General features: G+C 41.3%; 1 protein-coding gene across 3 annotated transcripts in view; it reads left to right on the top strand.

The window, feature by feature from the left end:
- sema6a (sema domain, transmembrane domain (TM), and cytoplasmic domain, (semaphorin) 6A) overlaps positions 1 to 22,935 on the top strand; it is a 119,102-nt gene that overhangs the window by 69,046 nt on the left and 27,121 nt on the right. For all 3 annotated transcript variants that reach the window (XM_030737058.1, XM_030737057.1, XM_030737056.1), the window contains exons 4-12: positions 4,489 to 4,549; positions 5,837 to 5,899; positions 6,597 to 6,698; positions 12,991 to 13,081; positions 14,398 to 14,517; positions 15,016 to 15,104; positions 16,881 to 17,098; positions 18,779 to 18,910; positions 21,365 to 21,520. In XM_030737058.1, the coding sequence (XP_030592918.1) occupies positions 4,489 to 4,549; positions 5,837 to 5,899; positions 6,597 to 6,698; positions 12,991 to 13,081; positions 14,398 to 14,517; positions 15,016 to 15,104; positions 16,881 to 17,098; positions 18,779 to 18,910; positions 21,365 to 21,520 (1,032 nt within the window). The remainder of the gene's footprint in view (positions 1 to 4,488; positions 4,550 to 5,836; positions 5,900 to 6,596; positions 6,699 to 12,990; positions 13,082 to 14,397; positions 14,518 to 15,015; positions 15,105 to 16,880; positions 17,099 to 18,778; positions 18,911 to 21,364; positions 21,521 to 22,935) is intronic.

Genomic DNA, 22,935 nt, shown 5'->3' with positions numbered 1-22,935 from the left:
AGCACAACACGGCTCACGTTATAGCCTAGAGTGAGTCTTTTTCTTTTCTTTTTCTGCTTTGCACAACATTATTTGCATCATGGAACAAAACATAGATTAGTTATTCCTCAAACAGAAGACAAAGTATTAAGGTTCAGGCAAGCATACATACAGAGGAAGTTAAATCCATGTTAAGAGGTACAGTAGTGAGATCTTGTGTGATGAATGATTTGAAGATGATGGCACTAACAAATAGGATAGGACTTGGAGTTGAAGATGCTAAGGTTTTCATTCAGAATGACCATGAAGGACAGGATTAGTAAAGAGTATATCAGAGGGACAGCTCCAGCTGATTGGTTTGGAGGCAAAGGGACAAGGCTGAAATGGTTTGGATGTGCAGAGGAGGGATAGTGGATACACTGGGCAAATGATCTGGAATATGGAACAGCCAGGCAGAAGGAAAAGAAGAATATGGAGAAGGTTCACGGATGTAGTGAACAAGGACATGAGGAGGGCCGATGACAGATGATCCACTGTGGTGACTCCTAAATGGAGCAGCCTAAAGAAGAAGCTCTGTGGATAGTCCATGTGAGCTAAGACTCACGCTGTGCTCTCTGATTCTTTACAGAACTTGATTCTAAGGCACTTATCTGATCTAAAACACCTGAATTAGTCCTGCATACTGTATGCAAATTAAGCAGAGGATCACATTTTTCATTCTCATAAATAATTTTACAAGTAAAATTTGGACATCAATACAGTAAATGGATTCTAGCCATGAAAACAATAGACAATAGGACACCTACTTTTGTATTCACAGTGAACTGCTCAGTACATATGGAAATGGGATGTTGCATACTAAAATTAGTCTTTGGCACACTTTTGCCCTGGCAGAACAAAAGCTTTTACTCACAACAGGTTATTTAGTCTGTACTGTGTTCAGCAGGCAAGAACGTCTCTGAAATCAGAATTGGTTTTGTGTATGTTGCAGGATGAGCAAAATGGGTTAATTTGGGGGGATTAAAATATTTGGAAACCATCAGATGAAATGCAGAAATCTAATCAAAGAGACAACTATGATGAAGGTGTCCTATTTTGTAGTATCGTAAAAATAGTAGTGAAAAATCTTTTTTTTTTTTGAATTAATGGCTTACCTTCAAGCGACCACAATCTGAAAAAAAGGGAAAAAAAAAAAGAAAAGAAAAACCTATTCATGTTCCTTTCTTGAAGTTTCTAAAGTGGAAAGTTTATAAGAAGCCTTTATAATTCCAGAATCTATTTTTAAGCAATTATTTTTTTAAAATCCATTATTCATTTCAGGTATATTTTAAAAAAAAAATACACCAAATATTCTCTGGCTGCTGCTTCTCCTGTCTGAAGATGTGTTTTTTCTCAGCTTTTATTCTGTTTTTTTAAAAAAAGTGCATTGGATATTTTGTGAGTTCGGGTTAATATAACAGGAAATAGAACATTTTAAGGGGTCACATTGGAGCATTTCTTCCATTTTTGCCACTATGTAAACTAAACATTAATCAGTGAATCAAGGAAAATAAGGATAATATTCTGCAGTTTAATCAGGTATGATAATGTACTTTTGCTCAAGTACCCAGTGACGGCAATAATAATAAAAGAAAAAAAAGCTTTTAAAATGTCAGATCATACTTCTTGACGATAACTAATAACAAAGTAGCAACAATGTGACTGTGATGGATCATGTACTTTATGCAGGTTTCATCTCTGCAAGTTGATTTTCATATATTAATAAATAAATGTAAGTTGGAACACTGGATGCCCGGAAGGTAGAAAATCAATTTTTAAACTTCAGGTTTAGAAAAATCAGCACTGATGTTTACAACATTCCATTCAGTTTAAGGTATAACAACAGCTACATGTTGTACTCTGCTTTATACATGTGACTCATAGACCACAAGGATGTGACTATGCTGTAATATGAGTTCAGGTGCAGGACCGAATAGGGGAAAGGGTGCCTGTGAAATTTTGTTGGAGTGAAGAGAGGGGGGTCTCCGTGCATGTGAGTGTGTGTGTATGTGTGTGTTTGGAAAGCTGGTGTTGACACAGACACAGCCGCTCCATTGTCCTCCTCCATCTCCAGTCAGGATGTTTGAGGGACGCCTCATCGCTTGGCTCCCTCTAATCTCTGCTGGAACCAGAAAACCTGTGGCTGGAAGGCCTCAGCCCTGGAGGACTTTGTCAGCAGCAGGATAAGAGAGGCGCAAGCCGGGGAGAATAGCTGTGATGGTTGCTATTGAAAATTATGGAGAAGTCAATTACAGATTGCTCATGAGCTGTTTTAAAATTGCAGTCAGTAAAATACCCAGGGGATTACAATAAATCCTCTAAGTAATCCTTTCATTTAATAGCTTTTGATTTATTTAGGTCTTTTTCAATGTGGAGTTTGAATTTTAATATAAAGATAAAAGAAGTTAACTTGCAGAACTTAAGGAGACATATCAGAATATTTTACTGATCATCATCCACCACTTTTGTCACCTTTTGTTTCATTTCCATTTAAATGCTTCTTCTCAGTTTTTCCAGTATTTTAAATGTAATGGTGTTGATTTTTACTAGTCATCTTTTTAAATAGTCCAAGAATGAAAGAAATACTGAAAAAGACAAGACCAACCGAGCCAGGAAATTCAGTCCAGAACAATTAGCACAGAGTAGTTCAACAGCAGTGCACCCAGTAAATCCTAATGAAAAACATTTTAGAGTGGAGATTGTGGTTTTGGCCTGAGCTGCAACAACCTGCAACTTGCTCAGTTTTTAATCATGGCAGACTGCATAGTGACAGTCAGCATCTGGCATTTGCTTGAGCAAATGAACTTGGAAGGAAGGGCATGGGATGCATCTCGGTGACCTGAAGCTGACTTTGCTCTTGGCTTTTTTCATGAAAAGATTTTTTATTTCAGCTGAAAGCAATAATCACAAAAATTCAGTTATGAGAGGTAAACCACGGGCCAACTTTGAAATTAGTCATTGTTGTCCATAAAAATGGACCTTTGAGCGCTCTGTGGATGGTGAAAGGATTGAAAATGTGGTGCTGTGTGTTCTTAAATGGTTAGGTGACAATTTCCTGAAGGAAGTTATATTACATGTGTTTTTCATTTACGTCGCCTGGTGTATTTGTACTTTAATTTGATGTGTTTTTAAGTGTTTTTTTAAGATGATGATGATGATTGTTTCTAGTAATAAGTCTGATCAACAGACTATTAATACAGAAACCAAAAACAGCCTCAGACATCCTAATAAAATAGTTGACTGAGGCAGAACATTTGTATGATGTATTTTACTGATTCAGTGAGAAATTTCAGAAGGGGAACTGACAAAAATCAGAGAAAAACAGGTATTTCGCCCATGGCCTCCCTGGAAATGTGATGAAAGCAGAAATGTTTTCCTAATTTCAACTGGTATTAAAGATTAATTATTCAATTTAAGGATTGTGGCTGATAATGTACAGTAGACTGGGTTTTATCCTCGATGAGAGTGAGGTGGCCCCCAGGAAAGCGATATAAGTGGATTCATTTCAAGATGCCTGTTCCTCCAAAGACTTTATTAGATTTAGTTAATGAGAGAGCAAGGCAGGCTGGCTGGCTAAGCGCAGGTTGGGGAGCTGGAATATAATTAAGCCGTGAGTCTGATGATGCCACTGTTACACACTTTGATTAAAAACACGTTCAACAGCTAATCTTCAACAAATTAAAGTGGTTACATAGTTTGGCACGGTCACCTTTGGTTCTCTCCTCAGATGAAATAAACCAGCCTTTCTTTCCACCTCTTCCATTCATAGCACCTCTACACCTTCTACCCCTACACTTCTACACCTCTACGCCACTCTACCCTCCCTCTCCATGCCTGCACCCTAATTCTCCACGGTGAGAAGGTGTAGCTACATGCCCGGTCAACCAGCCGGTCTGTCTGTCTGTGATGTAGTTAACCCCTGCGAGTTTTATGTCTTCCATATGCCCTGGTGGGACCTTTATGGCTGGACTGTGTAACACAGAAGAAGCTTGTATATTTCCAGGCCAACACACATAAGTCTTCTTGTCTGAGCTATAATGAGTGTTAGTATAGATTTCCTGTGGCTCAAACACTAGGCTTAATTGACCTGAACAGCTCTGAGTGACTTGGCACCTCCTGTCTCAACCTTCCCTCCTCCTTCACCCCCCTCCAAGACCTTTCTCTGGGACAAAGAGGCTTTTGTCCCCAGGCCTGCGCCACGGCGCTCTGAACCTTTGTTGACTGTTTCTGTCTGACAGAGCAAATAGATCTGGCCTCCTTTTGTTTATTGTCATTTTTTGAAGTTTGAACAAAGTTTATACAAAGCCCCATTTTCTAACGTTGTTTGCTGCCTGCAGGGGGAAAACAGAGAAGGAAGAAAAGAAATGGGTTTATTGTTTGTTGAATTTTTGACTGTCTGCTTCTGTCTGACCTCTTCTCATCTCTGTCTCTCTCTCTCTCCCTTCCTTACCCTTCCTCGATCACTTGCAGGGATCATATATACACAGTGGACACCGACACTGCCAACAGTGAAGAGATATTTTTCAGTAAGGTGAGTGAGACGTCTGTCTCTTTGAGGATGTGTTGTTCTCAGCGTGCAGTGATTGACAGTGCAACCTCTCTCTGAGTGCCGCTGTGTGTACGTATGTGCATGTGGGTGCATTTGTGCGCCTGCCAGCAGTCTTACTCACCCGCTCACCGATTGAGCCTGACGTGCTCGCCATGGTGACCCTGTTAAGAAGATTATTTAATCAATCAGCTAGCCTGCGTCATCCACGCTCATCAGTGGCACAGCGAAAGGTCTGATGGGTGTGTAACGGAAGCTGAGGGGACAGTAGGAGAAGTGAGAGAGGGAGCAAAGAGAAGGGGGATGAGCAGGAAATGGAGAGGGAGAGCAAAGGTTATGAATAGCAGACGAAAGACAATATGGACGGTGAGGTGAAGAAGATCCCATTGTATAGTTTCAAATTATTCAAAATGGGCCTCATATTTACATAGGGCCTCGACTGTAATAACCCACTCTTTATTCCATTCCAACCACTCCTTGCTGGCATCGCTTGCCCTAAACATAATGCATGCAAACAGAATTCAAACAAGGCCATTTTCGTGTATGCAACAACCAGCAATCCCTCCACCTCATCCACTTCAATGTCAGAGCCTGGCAAGTGGGTCTTAATGAGAGCAGGCTGCAGATGAAAGGCTGGTGGGAGACGCGCAGATTGATTGATGACTGAGGGTCTTTAATCAGTGGCTGAGCTCCAAACATGCTGTACAACAGCGGCAGGTACATAGTGGTCTGAACCTGCGGCTGAGAGCTGACCCTCGGGTGACACAGGGCAGGGACAAGAGTGGTGTGTATGTGTGTGTATGTTTGTACGGATGGCTATAGCTTATGTGCGATTATGTGTATGTTTGTGTGTTTGTAGTTGAGTGGCAAGTAAAAGAGGGCTGATCCATAGGTCAAGGCAGTGCATGCGTGTGTGTGTGTGTGTGTGTGTGTGTGTGTGTGTGTGTGTGTGGCAGGCCTATTAATCCGCAGATTTGTACACGGATCTGTCCTTGGACAGTCTGTTCTGATCCGGGGTTAGTATCATATTTCCTTCCCTCTGGCAGAAAATTCAATGTTCAAGATGCTCTCTGAACAAACTTAGAATGAAGTTTGCCTCAGAGCAGGTGCCTCATGAGAGAAATCAATGATGCAGAATCTCAAATGATGATTATTGATCAGAGTATAGATGGGTTATTGAGCTCCATAGTGCTCCACCTCACTGTTTATCCTGTTTTCTTTGTGACTCCCTCATTTTCTCTTTATTCTCTTTGCTCCCATCTTTTTCTTCAGAAAATGACATGGAAGTCCAGACAGGCAGATGTGGACACTTGCAGAATGAAAGGGAAGCATAAGGTAAAGAAAACACACATGCATACGCTCGCTCAAACACACAAACGCTGCAGCTTCCGTGCTTAAATGTGAACGTCATTTATAGAACAAACGTCACACAAAGTGTTTCTTTAGTCAGTCGCACACTGTGCATTGCAGACAACCTGTAACTGATGTAGCTGCATGTGGCCTCTCTGTTTCATTGTCTTTCTCTCTCCCTCTCTGTCTCACACACACACACACACACACACACACACACACACACACACACACACACACACACACACACACACACACACACACACAGCTTTAAAGACACGATCCTGAAGGTGCAATAACACACTTCTTTCAGTTCATATAACCTTCTGCTGTCAGAATTTATAGAGCATATCAGTGGGAATCTTCATATCTAGAGGCTGTATAATTTTATTTTTTTTTCCGAACTTAATAACACTTTCATTATTGTTGGAGAAGACGTTAAATGGCACGTTAAAATCTCCTGTGAATTTGCCTTTATGTGCTGTGATCAAATGCATGTCATGATATTGTGTTTGTTACATATGCCTCTGCCTGCTCACCTCGTGCCACATGCTGCACTTCAAAAGACAGAAAAAAAAAAAACCCAAAACAAAAAAACCCCCCACATGGCTACAGACACAGATGTCACCATGGACTTCCTTTCTTCTTTTTCTCTTTCTTCCCTGCCCTGCTCTCCCTGAAGGATGAGTGTCACAATTTCATCAAAGTCCTTCTGCAGCAAAATGAAGACACCTTATTTGTTTGTGGAACAAATGCTTTCAACCCCTCCTGTCGGACCTACAAGGTAGGGAAACACACAAATCGCACAAACCACACAAACACACACAAGAATGACTGTTTGTGTGCTCTTGCCCATTTTTGTTTTATCTCAATTACAGACATTTTTCAAATCTACTACCTTCAAATCTACACACACAAACATGCTTACACACACTTAAGGTTTTTTTTTTTTTACCCCAGTCATGTGAGAGTTTAGAGTGGGGAGGGCTATCGAGCCACCGACATAGATGGATGACTTTCACAACTCTTCCTGTGTCTTTACCTCCAGGTGTACTTTGACAAACTCAGTTCAGTTTGAACCTTCTCCTGAAAACGTCTTTCCGGCCATATTCAATTTCTGGAATAGCTTCAAGATTCCTTCTGGAAGAGTAAAACTATGAAACGAAATGGTGCGTTTTATTGACTATGAGTCAATAAGGAGAGCAGAGGTAGATATCAAGATTGACTTAGTGCACCAGAATAGAGGCGTCATGAAAAAGTAGACACGGGAAGATGATCAAAGCTCGCCATACATGGAAGCAGATGGACAAACGTTAAAAGCAGATGAGTCGCGTTCGAATCGAAGCTGTCAGTTTTTTTCTTTGCTGTTGACATGTTTCTGATACTGCCGTGCGAAAAAAATGAGCACAGTTGCCATTATAGTGATTTAGCATGAGTTTATTCAGCTTGGCTGACCTATTGTTTGCTCTGTACTTACTACTGGAAAATATTGCATTTTTGATCAGTATTTATCAAATTTTTTACCACAGTTTTACGACACGTGTTGCCTGAAATCTTCTCAAAGCCAACCAAGGTTTCGAAACGAGCTTTATTTCAGTCATGAATGAGAAAGGTATGCTATAGAAATACTACACACTGCTGTCCAGACAGATCCAGTGTGAAGAACATCTTACGGGCGAGACAGAATGTGGGACAGTCGGACAGACATGCAGACAGTAATAAAGACAAAAGCACGAGGAGACTTAGTAGCAGCCCTGTCCTGAAGGGTGTTAATGTTTGCTTTTTAAGGATGTGTTGTGATGGTTAGAACACACAGAGATGTTATCTAGGTGGCCTGTGGGGAAAAAACGCTCCGGCTTTGGTTCAGTAGATCTGCTTACCAGAAAAACAAGACATCTCCGCTCCACTGCCTTTGTGGTTCAGCATGCTAAGCCCACAAAGTGGACGTCTTTCAATTCAGTGACTCCTCCAATAGGGAAAGTGGAATTTATGTCTCCGCATTTATCAGGCATGGTTAGCTTTTACAGCGCCTCCGGTTATGGTTTCAAGGTTTGTGTTTTAGCTGTTGCTGCACAGATATTGCTGCAAGTCGGCTGGAGTTGATGGGAAGGGAGGGGAAGTGTTGTACATCATTGTGAGGTTTGGTAAAATGGCTACGTGTGCATACACAGCCGCGCCTGTACCTGTCATATAAAAATCGATGCATTTTATCGATTGGTTTTGTTAAAAGTAAAACTTCAGTCAATAACAGTTAAACCCCCCCCCCAAAACTATTGTTGTTCTTTAAAGAACAGCGATCATTAAAATTCATGCTTCATAGTTGCTTAGTCTGACCTGCACTACCTTACCCAAGCGAGTTTATGTGTTTGCACCTGCCCTTTCACATCTGAATGTTTTGTTGAATAAAATAGCCCTTTTAGTCGAATCATTACCAAAATCACTACAAGAAAGTCTTGACACCTTTAAAAATGCAAAAAAATACGACGGCTCATGCTCACGCAAACATACAAATACCAGACCACATATACAAGAAAATGTGCACCTATACAAACACTGGAAACTGTGTACATTTTAAAAAAGGCATCTCTCTCTCCCTCTCTCTCTCTCACACACACACACACACACACACACACACACACACACACACACACACACACACACACACACACACACACACACACACACACACACACACACACACACACACACACACTGTACTGCTGGCAGTCTGGCAAACTCTCTGGGCAGATACCAGGCCTTTGATGGCGTGCTGGGCTCATCCACTCTGCTTGGTCAAAAGTGTATTTGTGTGTGTTTGTGTGTGCGTATATGTGTTTGTGGTTAAATCCACCTTGGCCACAGTTTGCCTCTCCATCTCCCCAGTGTGACAGCACTGAAAAGAGCTTCTGTTTCGGGGCCAGCCTCATCCCACATTAATCAACAACGCTGCGAGGGCAAGCGGGAGGGAATGGGAGGCATGGAAGGGGAGAAGAGGTGGATGAAGACAGAGGGGGGAGACAGAGGGGGCAGGGAGGGCAACTGTCCAAACCAGCAACACCTCATATTGTTTTTTTGTACAATATTTTTTGCCTAGTTACCTCTGATTTGACCTGTCTTTGAGTTTCTGTCTTTTTCTTCTTTCTTAACAAACCTATCAATTTTCATGCACTGTCACAAATGCATTCATATAGAAAAAACACAGGCAGACACCTTGGCAGCATGGCACAGTCCTCTCCCTTAGCACCACACAGCACCCAACTCTCTATTTTTCTTCCATTCATCCTCCCTCCTACCTCTCCTCTTTTTCTGCCAGCCTTAATTCCTCCTCCCCCTCCACTGCTCCCACCACTCCACCATCTTTCCCTCTGTTGCTTTCTCCCTCTGTCACTCCCTTGCTGTGTTGTAATAATAAACACTCCGTCCAGCTGGGCTGATATATGACTGGAGTCAGTTTCATCGCCTGTTGCCGGGTGAAGCAGGGGGAATCAGTGGGGAGTCTTGGAGGTAGCGACTCCCAGGTGATGCGTCTTCGACCCGATACCAGCGATCTGAGGCGTACTGGGAAATTTCATCCATTCCAAGTCTTTGCATTTGAAATGACGAGGTGAAACTGCTTCCATACTTCCCATTCTTTACTACAGCTTTCCCAGAGGCTGTTTGACTGACACAATAATTTCAATAAAAGACAATACAAATTTAATAGAGTGTAAAAGTATTAATTAATGTGCAGTGATTCTTCACAATGCTTGTTTAAGGAGATCAGTAATTTTAGAAGAGGACAGTTCTGATATATATAGATATATATGTTTTCCAGCTGGTTAAGACGTATCTCTTTCAGCAGCTGCAAAGACTTGAAATTCCTGCTCTCGTGTAAAAAGTGGTCAGGGAAAGGTTTCATCCTCCCACTGCTCAGAAACAGGTTGAAGAGAAATGGGCCATGACTATTAATCTCCCCAGGAGATATGTCCTTGTTTGGTTTACAACACTGCTTCTGGTCCAGGTGTGAACTTGTGCACTTGACCTTTATAGATGTGGAAGGTTGCTGCAGGTGAAACTATGGATTACATACAAATAAATTTTCTGGGACTAAAACCCTTCCACAAACTGTAGGTCATCATCTAAAAATGTATCAGTATGCCAGCACCAGTAGAGTCTGTCAGTGGCTGCCCTTTCATGAGCTGCCTAAACCATGTATTATTTTGGAAGCACCATTTTGCAAATGGATATATCTCAGTAAATATGCCCTTTGCTGTGCTTATTCTATTAAATAAACAACTCTGTGATATTTCAAGGAAGCTGTTCCGAGCAAACACTTAATAAGTGGGACGCTGGTTCAGTTTACCCTATGTTTGTCCTCGGTAAGATTTCACAAATCCCTCAGCAATGATAAATAAAGACCATAAAAGCATCCTTATAAAAACAACACAGACATGGAATCAGATCATGTCCCTCACCCTGAATACTGTAGCTGATGCTGAACCAATTAAAACACTCCTGATGGGCATGTTTTGGATCTACATTGTATTTGTCTAATTAATTAGCATATAGCCTATGGAAAACACCAATGCACTGTTGTAGTAATTAATTCATCCAGATACACTGCAACCCGAGCCAGGGTTGCTGTACATTCTTCTGCTAAGCTACAGTATATCCCTATAGAACAGTGCGTTTTAAAGGCAGGCCTGACAAAGTGCGACAGTGCTACTGTTCAAACTGCTTTGAATTGTGCTTCCACTAAGTTGAAGCACGTCTTTCTTTTTTTGCGACGAGTGGAGCTGACAGTATAATAACATTCTCCTGGTAAACAAGGTAAAGAAATAAAAATCCATCTGGCCATTTAGACATCAAATTTCTTCGTGGTAGTGTTTAAAAAAACATTGCGGTTCAGTGTGGCAGTTTTATAGATTTCTTTTGCCCTTTTAAAAAAATAAAAAAAATACTGGTTATTGCTTCAGACAACGGCATGGAAGTCAACACTAGGCTGTTGTTTCTCTTTGCATGCAAACTTGACAGGAGACTGAAGCCATGCGCTATCTGCGGCTGGGAGTGTCTTCCTCTGTTCAAACGGCAGGAATAGATTAATGACAGCCGGCCAAACCCAGTAGACAAAGGTCACTACCTTGGTGAAATCCAACTGAGGAGATAGGGGACTGGGGGGGGTGTCTCCTTTGGCATGACAGATATGTAACTGTACGTTTGTGATGTGTCAGTGAAGGAGGGAGTGTTTGTGTTAGGTAGCCGACACAGAAGCTGCTGACGTTTCAAGCTTAACCAAGTTCCCATGTCACGCTGTACACACAGACACTCTGATTCAGTAGACACACATGACCTTCAGCTACTCACGTCTCTTATGATTAACTCAGTCTAATCTACAATTACAGTCCCCCCACCCCAACACCCCACCCCCATCTAATAACAATATATGTCCAGCTTGCCTCCATATATTATCCTTCCATAATTTCTGGAGAAACAGAAGGAATGAGAAATTGAGAAATACACTGCCACTGGTGGTTCTGTGTTTGTTGTAAAAGGTCACTTGTAATATTCTCTGCCAAATCAGCCTCAACAATTTCTCTGGCAAGCTTTTTCAGTGTTGTGCCGTAGTGTGTGTGTGTGTGTGTGTGTGTGTGAGAGAGAGAGAGTGTGTGTGTGACCTTTTTAGTGGGCAGATGATAACCGTTTCCGTCGAGACAGGAATAGAAAACAAAATGACCTGTTTAGAAACCAGAAAGGGCGGCGTAAGCAGTTTGCAGCCTTGGCAAGCTACGGGCCTCTTTGTTGAGAGCAAGGAAGAAGAGTGGGATAGATAGAAGCAGAGATATAGAAGAAAAACGACTACGTATTGTGAACTGTAGGCAAACTGTGTGTATTGTAATCTTCTTTGACCTCAGCTTCTGGTCAGTGCAGTGCAGCTTTTGCTCTCTTCTCTTATGTGTGTGTTAAAGCCACAGAGAGCGTGTGTCCTGAGGCATGCTGGGGAAGACAAGCCTACCCATGGTGGGATGATAGTGAACTCTCACCCACATCTGATTTTCTGCCATGCTCTGCCAATTGCACTGCAACTAAACTGGACTCAAAACAAGAGAAACTTGTCTGACTTCCAATTCACAGTAATCAACGCACTAAAACTTAAACTAGCATTTTTTTAAATAAACAATGGACAATGGCTCAAAATAGCTCTAAGAAACGAGACTGCTGAGTGACTGAATAACAAAATTGAATCACTTAACTCACAATGCTGAGAAAAGACAACTTTTAGATTGTCTCAGGGCAGAATTAAAATTAGTATTTCTTCTGAAATATACAAAATCAGGAGGTAAGCATTGCCCTAGGAAGAGCTCTTAGCACATGAAAAAGTTGGTGCTGCAAAATATGACTTAAAAAAAAAGGCTACTGTATGATCTAGTATTTAAAAACTACTGTGGTTTTGGGAAAAAATTCTCACATTCCCTGCTCAGGGCTGTGTGCTAATTTATTTTTCCTTTGCTCATTTTTTTTCCCTCTTCAGAACAAAAGCACAGGCTTTAGAAATCAGGACAGGGGAACGCGGTGTTGTAAATGGGCTGAAGATCAGTCTTGAGAGTCATTATTACGCTTCTTTAAACGGGTACAGTTGAAGGATAAAGGATGATAGGGGGACGTGAATCACTTCCACCCATACTGTTGCTGTGGAAATTTTTTATTTTTTATTTATTTATTTTTTAATCTGTCTCCATGACAGTTTTGAAGATATTGAAGATATTTCCTGATGCTTTGACAGCCCTCAGTAGGACACCAGAGTGGCATACAAGTGATATTAGTTAAGGTCAGAGTCAGATGGACAGACTCCTGGGCTGCTTTTGGACGGCTATTTTATTATGACTCACACCATTTTTCTTCACTTCAACACTTTTTTAGTGGTGCCTAGAGTTTTTGATTGTCCTGACATTTGGACACATTTCCTCTTCTAAAGCTTTACCACCAACTGGGAACCAAGACTCCCTAAGTTTTTTTCTCCAAGTACATTGTTTTGTTTGACACCACACACTACTTTATTTTGACCCTCTCTTGACCTTTTATCTCATTCCCGACCTTAGATTGACACCTTGGAGGCTCAGGGAGAGGAGATCAGCGGAATGGCACGCTGTCCCTACGACGCCAAGCACGCCAACGTCGCCCTCTTTGCTGGTAAGATTAAACATTTCTGTGCATGTTAAATTGACAGTGATCTGTGATGCCTTTAACATCACTGTGATTTTTAAACTTCAGTACCTGTCCTTTGGTTTAACATTAAAGGAACACATGTTTCCATGAGGTGAAAGTAGTTTATATGTGATATTTCTGCTATTCATTCACTGCCATGAGGCAAAAACATTAATCCCAATTTTCTCCTATCTGCAGCTATTAAACGTTTGAGCTAGATGGGAAAGTTGAGTGTATTTGAGTGAGGGATTAGTTGCGGTTGTATTTAATATTCTTCTTAATACCCTGCGGTTTACTCTAATGGCAGTACTCCGACATGTCAAAAAAGAAAGCCAATCTATGTTACATGCACTAGAGCAAGTCATTAGACTTGGAGCTACATTGCTCTTCTTACTGGAGCCTTTTGGACACGCTTTAATAGTACTGTGGTAACAGATTCATCTGTATGTGCCTCCTATTGTACTTTTCTGGCATTCTCTTTGTCTCTCATTCACTTCCATTCAAAATGCCTAAGATTAAAATAAATCACAAATGGATGTGACCAGAATGAGTCAGCTTTCCGTTGGCGTGGTGAGATTCTTCTGGTGCAATGAACCCACAGGCTGCTAAAGACATTCGGTCCCTATACACATTTGCTGTGAAAGGATTTATGGCGGTATTGATGATCTGTCCCTGCCGGTTTAAAGCAGAGGACAAGAGTAAATGCCTAGCTTGACCAGTTAATGTGTAGCAGAGCTGCTTGGAAGAAGCTGGAAGCACTGAGTAATCAACAGGGTTCCTCTGACTGCTATCCTTTCAATTATGTAGTTTGAGTTTCCACTGTGGTTATAGCTGAGGCAGGCTGAGGTCATGCTCACGGTGGATTGTGTTAGTGAAGAATGTGTGTGTATGTGTGCGCATGTAAGCATGCGACTGTGGGTTTCTGTGGTGCTCTAAGACTGTATGAGAGTAGGGCTACGGTGTTTGTGCTTTCGGAGAGTGTTTGCAAGACTGGCCAATTACAAATGTTTAAGTGTGTGTACGGCCTGTTTGTTGTCCATCAAAGAGCGCCTTCTGTTTGTGTGATTCATTCATTTTCCACATTTGAGCCATGTGAAACTTGTTTGTGTATCTCACCACAGAGAGCAGGAGTCTTTGGGTGGCTTTATGCATTTCTGTTTTGATTTAACTTTACGCTCTTCACTCTTTTTCTTTTCCTTTATGTCTCCCTATGTCTCTTCTCTCTCTTCATTCCTTCCCCTCCCTGTTTGTCTCCATCTTTCCTCCTTATTGCTCTTTCTCGCTCTGTGTTCGCTCTCCAGATGGCAAGCTGTACTCGGCCACGGTAACAGACTTTCTAGCGATCGATGCGGTCATCTATCGTAGCCTTGGAGACAGCCCGACTCTTCGCACTGTCAAACATGACTCCAAATGGCTGAAAGGTGAGTGGGGGACACACAAATGCAGTCCCTGTGGTTGGAAAGTGCCAGGCTGACTGACAAGTTAGAACCCCCCCCAAAACAACTAGGGTTTGGACATGCATGTGTGACCGTGTGTTTGTATTGTATGATTCATGTGCAAAAATGTGTTTGTGTCTCTGTGTATGAATGACGGTATGAAGAGCTGGAGCATTTGTGCTTTTGCTACATGCTCGTTTTGATGCAGTTGCCAACCTGTTGAAATGACTCTGCCCTGGGGAGAAACAAGCACAAGTCCAGTCTGTCAAAACCCAATAGAGAGATCCGCCTTTTCTTGCATGTGAATTGTTTTGTTGATATGATGGATGATAGTTTGAGGCTCTCAAGGCACGCAGTCAGTACCTTTCTGCATAATATGACAGATATTCTCGCTGTTTACTGTGAAATATGGTGTCAGAACTGTTTTGTCACGGCAAAAAATGCCACTTTGACTCATGCTAGTTTTTCTTTTTCTTCCTGCAGAGCCCTACTTTGTCCAGGCAGTCAATTATGGGGACTTCATCTATTTTTTCTTTCGGGAAATTGCTATGGAGTACAATACAATGGGAAAGGTAAGCACAGACTATTGTTTGAACTCTAATCAGAGATGACTTCCTATTTACCGGGAGAATCAGGAAGCGCCCGAGGAAACTAACAGGATATGGGTATCATATAACGGGAAGGAGACTTTCAGGAGCAGTAAAGTGGACAAACCCTTTTTCAGCAACAGATAAACACTAGGCAGGATACAGCACCTAAAATAGGTTCAAAAAGAAAATATATGGATGTCTTGAAATCCCATTTTGAAGTCTAAATATATTCCTTCAGTTGCACATCCGGATCCGTCCTGCATTGCTTCCATTTGGCCTATCCTCTCAGTGTTTCCCAAGACCTCAGAGTCTCTGAGAACTGAGACAAAGTGTAAGAAGAAGAAGAAGAAAAAAAAAACAAGCTTTCCACAGGTATTGCACCACAGGGACAGAATTTTTTTCTATTAATCTCTTCATTTCAGTTTTGGGCCCTGTCCTGCAAAAGTTTAATTGGACACCAGGTAGAAGAAAATACGTTATGCAAATGAATCACTCCTTTTATATTTTGCAGAATAAATGAAAGGAAACACATAAGAGAGAGTGAGAAAGACAGAGGGGACGAGATGAGAACAGAGCGGAGGTAACATAGAAATAATGGATTCACTGCCAGAAGTGACAGCCATGTGTTATTGCAGAGCATGAATACAGATCAGGCCTCTCAATCTGCCGGGTGTTTTGAAAGCAGTGTCAGTATAATTATGTATGTGCTGGTAGAACTGATGGCGCAGAGAGCAATTTAACATTTAGTGAATGATATCTCTTTATTATTACACAAAGGACTAGCCTACCCTGACAATGTAAACAGTCGTCTGTGCTTTATGGCAAACCGATAAATCCACTGTGGCAAGTTGTTTGCTTTAGGTTTAATATTGGGTTGTTACAGTGTTATCCGGAAAATACAAAAGGATAAACCTTTCGTTGCACAAGTGAATTAAAAAGCCTCCAGTAAGGCATTTGTTTAGCAAAGCGATGTGTATATTTGGACCATTGATGTGTGTGTGTGTGTGTGTGTGTGTGTGTGTGTGTGTGTGTGTGTGTGTGTGTGTGTGTGTGTGTGTGTCAAGTTGTGTCCAAGTCACTCACAGATTAGCAAAGTGTAGAAATGTGACCCACTGATACACTTTATGTAATCTTAGTAATCTAAAATTTCACACTGAATGGGCTTGTGTAGGTTTTAGAGTCTTAGCTGGAATTGCTGCATTGCTTAATTCATATTTGTGCATGGTTCAATGGGAAAGCAGACGATTGTGGTGTGTTTGCAAGAGTGAGCGTGTGTGTGTGTGTGTGTGTGTGTGTGTGTGTGTGTGTGTGTGTGTGTGTGTGGTTGTCTGTGGGTGTGTGTGTAGGGATCTGTTTTAAATGCATGTTTGCACCCATTCACACCATCAATTTCAGTTCAGGGTAAGATTTATAGCTGTTAAGTATAGTGTCACAACAACTAATTACAATTCTGGCTACGTGATCTTATGGCAGAGTTGTAATTACAGAGCTCGGTCCCATTTGAAGCTGTATACTTTAAACTTTCTGTTGCCAGGTGCTGACTGTTTAACAGCATATCAAATGCACCAGTTTTCTTCTGTCTTTAATTTGCTAAAAAGTGATGAAACCCCAGATTAATACAGTGTGGTGTACCAAAAATTTCTCTCATTCAGACAGGCCTTAGAGCAGTAAAAATGCCGAGATTATCGACGTGATATGCGTGATTATAAAGATAAAATCTCGAGCTGTTTAAATATAACCCATGTTTGGCTTTCTCAGGTCGTGTTTCCGCGGGTGGCAAGGGTTTGTAAGAACGACCGAGGTGGATCGCCACGTGTTCTGGAGAAGCAGTGGACCTCATTTCTAAAGTCTCGCCTGAACTGCTCCATCCCCGGTGACTCCCACTTCTACTTCAACATCCTGCAAGCTGTGACCGATGTCATTCACATCAATGGGAGGGATGTAGTGATGGCAACTTTCTCCACACCTTACAACAGGTAAGAAGGACAGAACAGCATAAAAGTAATTAAGTAGTGAAAAGCGAGCAATGAACTTTGTTTGCTGAAGGTTTTCTTTCCAGCTTTTTCAAGCATCTCAAATAAATTCACATGTGGCAACACATGAACTTTCCGTTTATTAAACTGATTATCTTTCTCAGTTTGAAAGACATTTTGAAATTCCTCAGCATTCTGACAGTCTGACCTTTGTTAACGTTGGTAGTGTGTGTCCCTGCCATGCCTCTTGGCGGTGTGTAATTTCTGAACCTACTGGGTCAACATTAACATCTTCTGTCAAAACAGTGTTGTTGCCCTTTTGACATGCAGGTACTTAATCTTATTTTCCCTTTTATAATTCACATTCTGCACGGCTTTCATATTCCCAGTCAGTGAGAGTTTTTATCTAAATTGAAAATTACCACAAAGCCATACAGCTTGGCTGATAGCTCACACATATTGTAATTTTCCATTTTATGGCTGCTTTTTAGCAGATAAGACAATTGCTTGTGACAAGGCAATTGAGCATGGTTAATGGACATTAAAACCCAATGAAGCAGTGCCTCTGAAAATTTCTATAAGCGGAAGTTTTGATCCTGGCATTAATTTTCCATTTCATAGTCAGGGGGTGAAGGGAGCACATTCAAACTGTAGGCAGCACTCAGGGTTTTGTGTCATTCGATTGTCTGGCTGGGTTGCTGCAGTCTCGCCCAGTCTTTTGCTAACCGGCCAGCTAATTCTGTCTCGTTAGCAGCCCGGTGTAAACAGACATACGACTGTCTAACTTTCTGCACATATCGAATACAGAGGGTAATTACTGTAATTTAGTAGCTAAGCCAAGAATTAACAGCTTTCTGACCTTGCTCTCAATAATGCTGCCCTTGTGTCTGCTGTCTCCCAAATGTCTACATGATGAGTTTAACCCATGATGTAACATCACGGAAATCCAGCAAGCTGAGAAAGAGAAAAAGAGATTTCTTTCTGTAAACTGCCCTTAGTTTTTATTTCTGAGCAGGGAAAAAAAAAAGCACAAAAAATAGAAAAATGACTCAGTAATCTGCTATGCATTGATTTCACGCAGACACAAAGAAATCAGTGGCTCCACTGCGATCATAAAATGGGTATTTTTCCCCTTAAAATGAAAAAGCAATAGTAAAATAATCGGTTGTCCATATTTGGGCCCAAGAATGGACTGGTGATGAACTTTGATGCCTGGAGGCTTTTGGGGAAAGTCATTGTTGGAGAGTACTGTAAGGGAATGTATGAAATCATAAATTAGTGTCTACAGTAACACAGCAGTGTATTTACTAATGCTCTGACATGGTGATCAATAGAGAACAAAACAAATAATTGCTTTTATAAATAAAAAAAAATCTAATTCTATAAAAAAAATAGTGGAAAGTGCAATGTGTCTTTTTGTATAACTAGGGGAAGTGAGGATAAACAACATGCCTCTTTTTATTTTTTAATCTGGCAGAACCTTCACAACACTCAAAACTTGACTGTATCACCCAGTGTAAACAGGCAACAGCTAAAATAAGCCATCCTCAAGGGATTTAACCCTTCTGAAAAGCGATTGTAAATCCATTTTTCTGTCTCCTGGTGATAGCAAGGTGTTTCTTTGATATGCTCAGTCAAGAGGATTGTTTATATAGTTGTGTGTGCTTGTGTGTGTCGTGGCAGTATTCCAGGTTCAGCAGTGTGTGCCTATGACATGGCGGAGGTGGCCAACACGTTCACGGGGCGTTTCAAAGAACAGAAATCGCCAGACTCCACCTGGACACCTTTTCCTGAAGAGAAGGTTCCCAAGCCGAGGTACAACAGCAGTTAATTAACCAGTGTGCACGCTCACGCACACGCAGGCACACATGGGATTTAACTCAGTCACACATACACACACACAGTACACTCAGTCACTTACTTTTGCTCTTCTCCTCGGTCCTGGCTCTCTCACACATACGCAGACAAGATACGGGACTCCGTAATCAATTCACAAGACTTGTTATGTCACATAATATCACACATTTTTAACTCATGTTGCCTCATATTTTAGTATATCGCCATGCTAATTTAGTCAGAAAATAATCATCATGCGTCAGATTGTGTCACATACATATGCACACCCTCATAGAGACCACCTTTCTTTGAAGCTGCACTCATAATCCATTACCTCACCACCATCTCCCCTTACCCCACATGCAGCTAAATCAGTATCAATAAATGAAGCATGACATCATTTTACAGATGGCTGGCTAATTCCACAAATGTACCAACCTGATCAATCTCCCATCTATTGCAAACTAATTAGCGCACTAAGAGATGCTCTCCTTTCCTCCAGGAAAAAAAAAAAAAAGAGAGAGAGATTTTCTACAAAGATCTGGGCCATGATAAACATGCGCGTGTGTGTGTGTGTGTGTGTGCGTGTACATGTGCATGTGCATGTGTGTGTCCCATATGGCTAGTGAGGCAGTTCCTCACCATCAGAGAGCCCGTACTGTATTCTGTGCATTAATCTCCATGCATTGTGTGAATGTGCGTATCTGCGAGTTCACTCGCTTACCTCAATTAGCATGTAATTACTTGTTTGTGTTCAACAAGGTCAGACGCCTCAAAGAGCAGATATACCCGCCATTGTTTCTGTAGTAACTGATGTGATTGATTTCATTTCTGTCCCTTGGTGTGCTCAGACCTTTTATCTGTGAGCAAACAGATGGAGAGTTGTAACAAAGCCACCTAGGTCTGGCCCCGCAGCAGACTGTTCCTCCATGTGTTAGACACTCATACTGAATCATTTACAGATTTTCGTATTTAAGAGCTGTCTGTTTCCGTTCTGCTGCCCATATGCGCCCAGACGTAAAATGTACCAACAGAAATGTTATAGTTCTAGCACAAACTATTATTCCCTTCTTTTAGAATGATAAATTGTTTTGCAAATGCTCATGCTTAATTTAGCTGTAACAATTTGGAGATTAACTTAACATTAGAAGCAGCTGACGTGAACTCATCTGTCATCTGTTTTCTGTGGAGTCCCTAAAGTCCCATAAGTTGATATTTATATCTTGTGTGCACGAGTTATTATCTTGCGCACCCAAGATAATTTGCTCTAAACGACTTCAGACGCACACAGCCACCATATAATAGAGAAAATTCCACTAATCATGCTTTATTCTGCCCACAAGATAATTTACTGTAAATTCATATGCGTCTCTAACGGCTTCAGATGCACATAGCCGCCATATAATGACGAATACTCATCTAATCACATTTTAGTTTCACACCAGAATGCCATTCAGTGGAATTCTTGTGGCTCTTGCATGTAAACATGGGAGTTGCATTATGAGGAGTTAATTATTATACAGTCCTTTATACAGATCAGCAGAAGTTTGATGTTCTGTGTGTAGATAATGAATGACTTTTCCTTGGTAACCCCCCCACCCCATCAACATTGATGTTAGAGTCTTCATCGATTTCGCACTCTATTTTTTAACCCCAAAACAACCTTAAATTAGTTACAAAAAACACCAAAACAAAATAATAACAGTTTGTTATCAGTCTAGAGTTCTCACTCCTCTTTCTCTTGCAGGATTGCATTTTTTTCAGATGAACTTGAAAATGTCAAGTCCTCTGTAGTGACGTGATTAATGGATGATAGGCATGTGCACAGGAATGCAGAGAATGGCTTGTAATTAATTAATTAATTGATTTTCCATTATTTCCTTTAGTCGTGCCTTCACATTCCCATCTTAAAGCTCTTGGTCCTTTTATGTTGACAGTGTCAGACATTCAGTGGACAGCTGGCTAATATATCTAGGATCTGGTGTGGATTATATGCTATGGCAAGGTATCAAAGACCATGTAGTAAAGGGTTTTAAAGGCTCTCAGAGGTGAGATGGCTGCAAAGGGGATAGGCTATCAAAAGAGGCTTCTCTTTTACAAGAAGCTCCCCAGCTCCCCGTAAAAGGATCAGATAGATACAATGTCTCAGTGCTTTACCCTGAAGCCACAGAAAAAGAAACATCTTGTGCCCTCCTATGCGACCAAAGCCTCTTGGAATGAGAGTTTAGTCATTTAAAGCAGCGCTTTCATTGATTTTAAAGAAGTTGAATTTTCTTTCTTCTGTTGGAGCTCTTACTTTGAAAAATGGCTTATTCCTCCTATGGGCAAAGTAGAGTTGTTTCCTTTGTGCTTTTTCCTTCTTTTATTCACCATTTTTCCTCATCCATTATCCCTCCTCTTTGTTATCTTCCTCTTCCTCCACTCCATTTGTAGGCCTGGTAACTGTGCCGGTACTCCACCGATGGAGAGGTATAAGGTATCCAATGAGTTCCCTGATGACACACTCAACTTCATCAAGATGCATCCTCTGATGGACGAGGCCGTACCCTCCATTGCTAACAAGCCCTGGTTTCTCAAGACCATGGTTCGGTAAGTATTACACACTCCAGAGGGCATCGTCATCGGGGCTATGAGCCTCTTCAGTCCAGGATAATAATTACATGAAGTGCTGCTGAGAGAATCAGGCTCATTAAAAGAAAGTAGTACTCCAGCCACTGACCTATTTTCATTGTAGTAGAGGAAACACCTATCTATACTAGCTTTCTCCCTGAGTGACAGTGCGGTGATGTCATGAAGACAAAGCAAACAGTTTGAATCCTTAATGATGCTTATCTTCCTGCTGAAATGTGTCAGTTACATGAGGCCAGTGAGTTCAGCTCTTTGTCGCTTGTTTAAAATCCTCTCAGGAGATTTTTTTGTTCCGTGGTGACTTTCCTCCGAGTTTCTGTAGTTGAGCCCGTTTCTCAAAAGCCAGTGCACTGTGGCTGATGCTGTTTGATCATAAAGGTCTGTCTGGCTTTTACTTGCACTGCGCACAGACATTCCAGCCTCTGGGGGGGGAAGGGGGGGCGACAGCACACCACCATCCCATCGGCAGGGCAAAAGTAGCTGACGGAGCATTTGGTAAAAAGTAAAAAAAAAATCTATTTTTTCATTTGGACTTGGATATAGATTACAGCTGCTCAAGATTTAAAGTTGGTGCAGCTTGCCAGACCCTTGACAGGCCTCAGTGGTGGTAATATCACTTTAAAGATAGCTACATAAAGAATTCTTCATACGTTTTACAAGTTATTTGCATCATATCACATCTTGCTGCTACTTTGCCGAGGTCTGACCTACATACTGCAGTGGCTTAGTCAGAATATGAACAGCTTTCATCAAGGTTATCCCTACAACCCTCTGTGTTCATTAGCGTGTTATATCACAAGAATACATTATGAATGACATACTGTTTTTATCTTTACATAATCTGCAATCAGACTGTTTAAATTGATATGAAATGTCACCACAGTGAGCAGAGTTTGGAGGGAAGTCAAAGGCGGTAGTTAAAAGTATTATGTAGGCTCAAAAAAAACAGCATGAAACACATATGAAAGCGTATGTGGTGGAAGAGAAGTGAGGCTTCTTATGATATCTGTCGTGGTTTCAATGTGGAATACTGTTCTTGAGCTGAAGTCAATTGGAAATGAAATCAGTAATAGGATTTGATCCTTGTTACACCCCAGAGGGGACACCTCAATACACAGAAAGAACTTCAAATTTGAAAAATCTTTTCCATCTTGAGACCGCTGGAGACTTGCTGTGCAGTGGCAGAGACCTCAGCTGTCTGGGCACGATGAATCACCAAGACGGGTGAGACGCTGAAGAATCCCCTTCTTGTGATTTTTATTATCTTGAATAGGAAAGACAGTGAATGTCTTATTCTTTGAGATTGTATTATTTAACTGGGATCAGCCTCATTGAAATGGTTATTGGGGCATCTGTTATGAGTGAATAGATCAAAA

The sequence above is a fragment of the Archocentrus centrarchus genome, chromosome 9 (assembly GCF_007364275.1).
Source record: "Archocentrus centrarchus isolate MPI-CPG fArcCen1 chromosome 9, fArcCen1, whole genome shotgun sequence".
Lineage (NCBI taxonomy): Eukaryota > Metazoa > Chordata > Actinopteri > Cichliformes > Cichlidae > Archocentrus > Archocentrus centrarchus.
The sequence above is the reverse complement of the archived record's forward strand: the minus strand, read 5'-3'. Positions and strand labels throughout refer to the sequence as shown.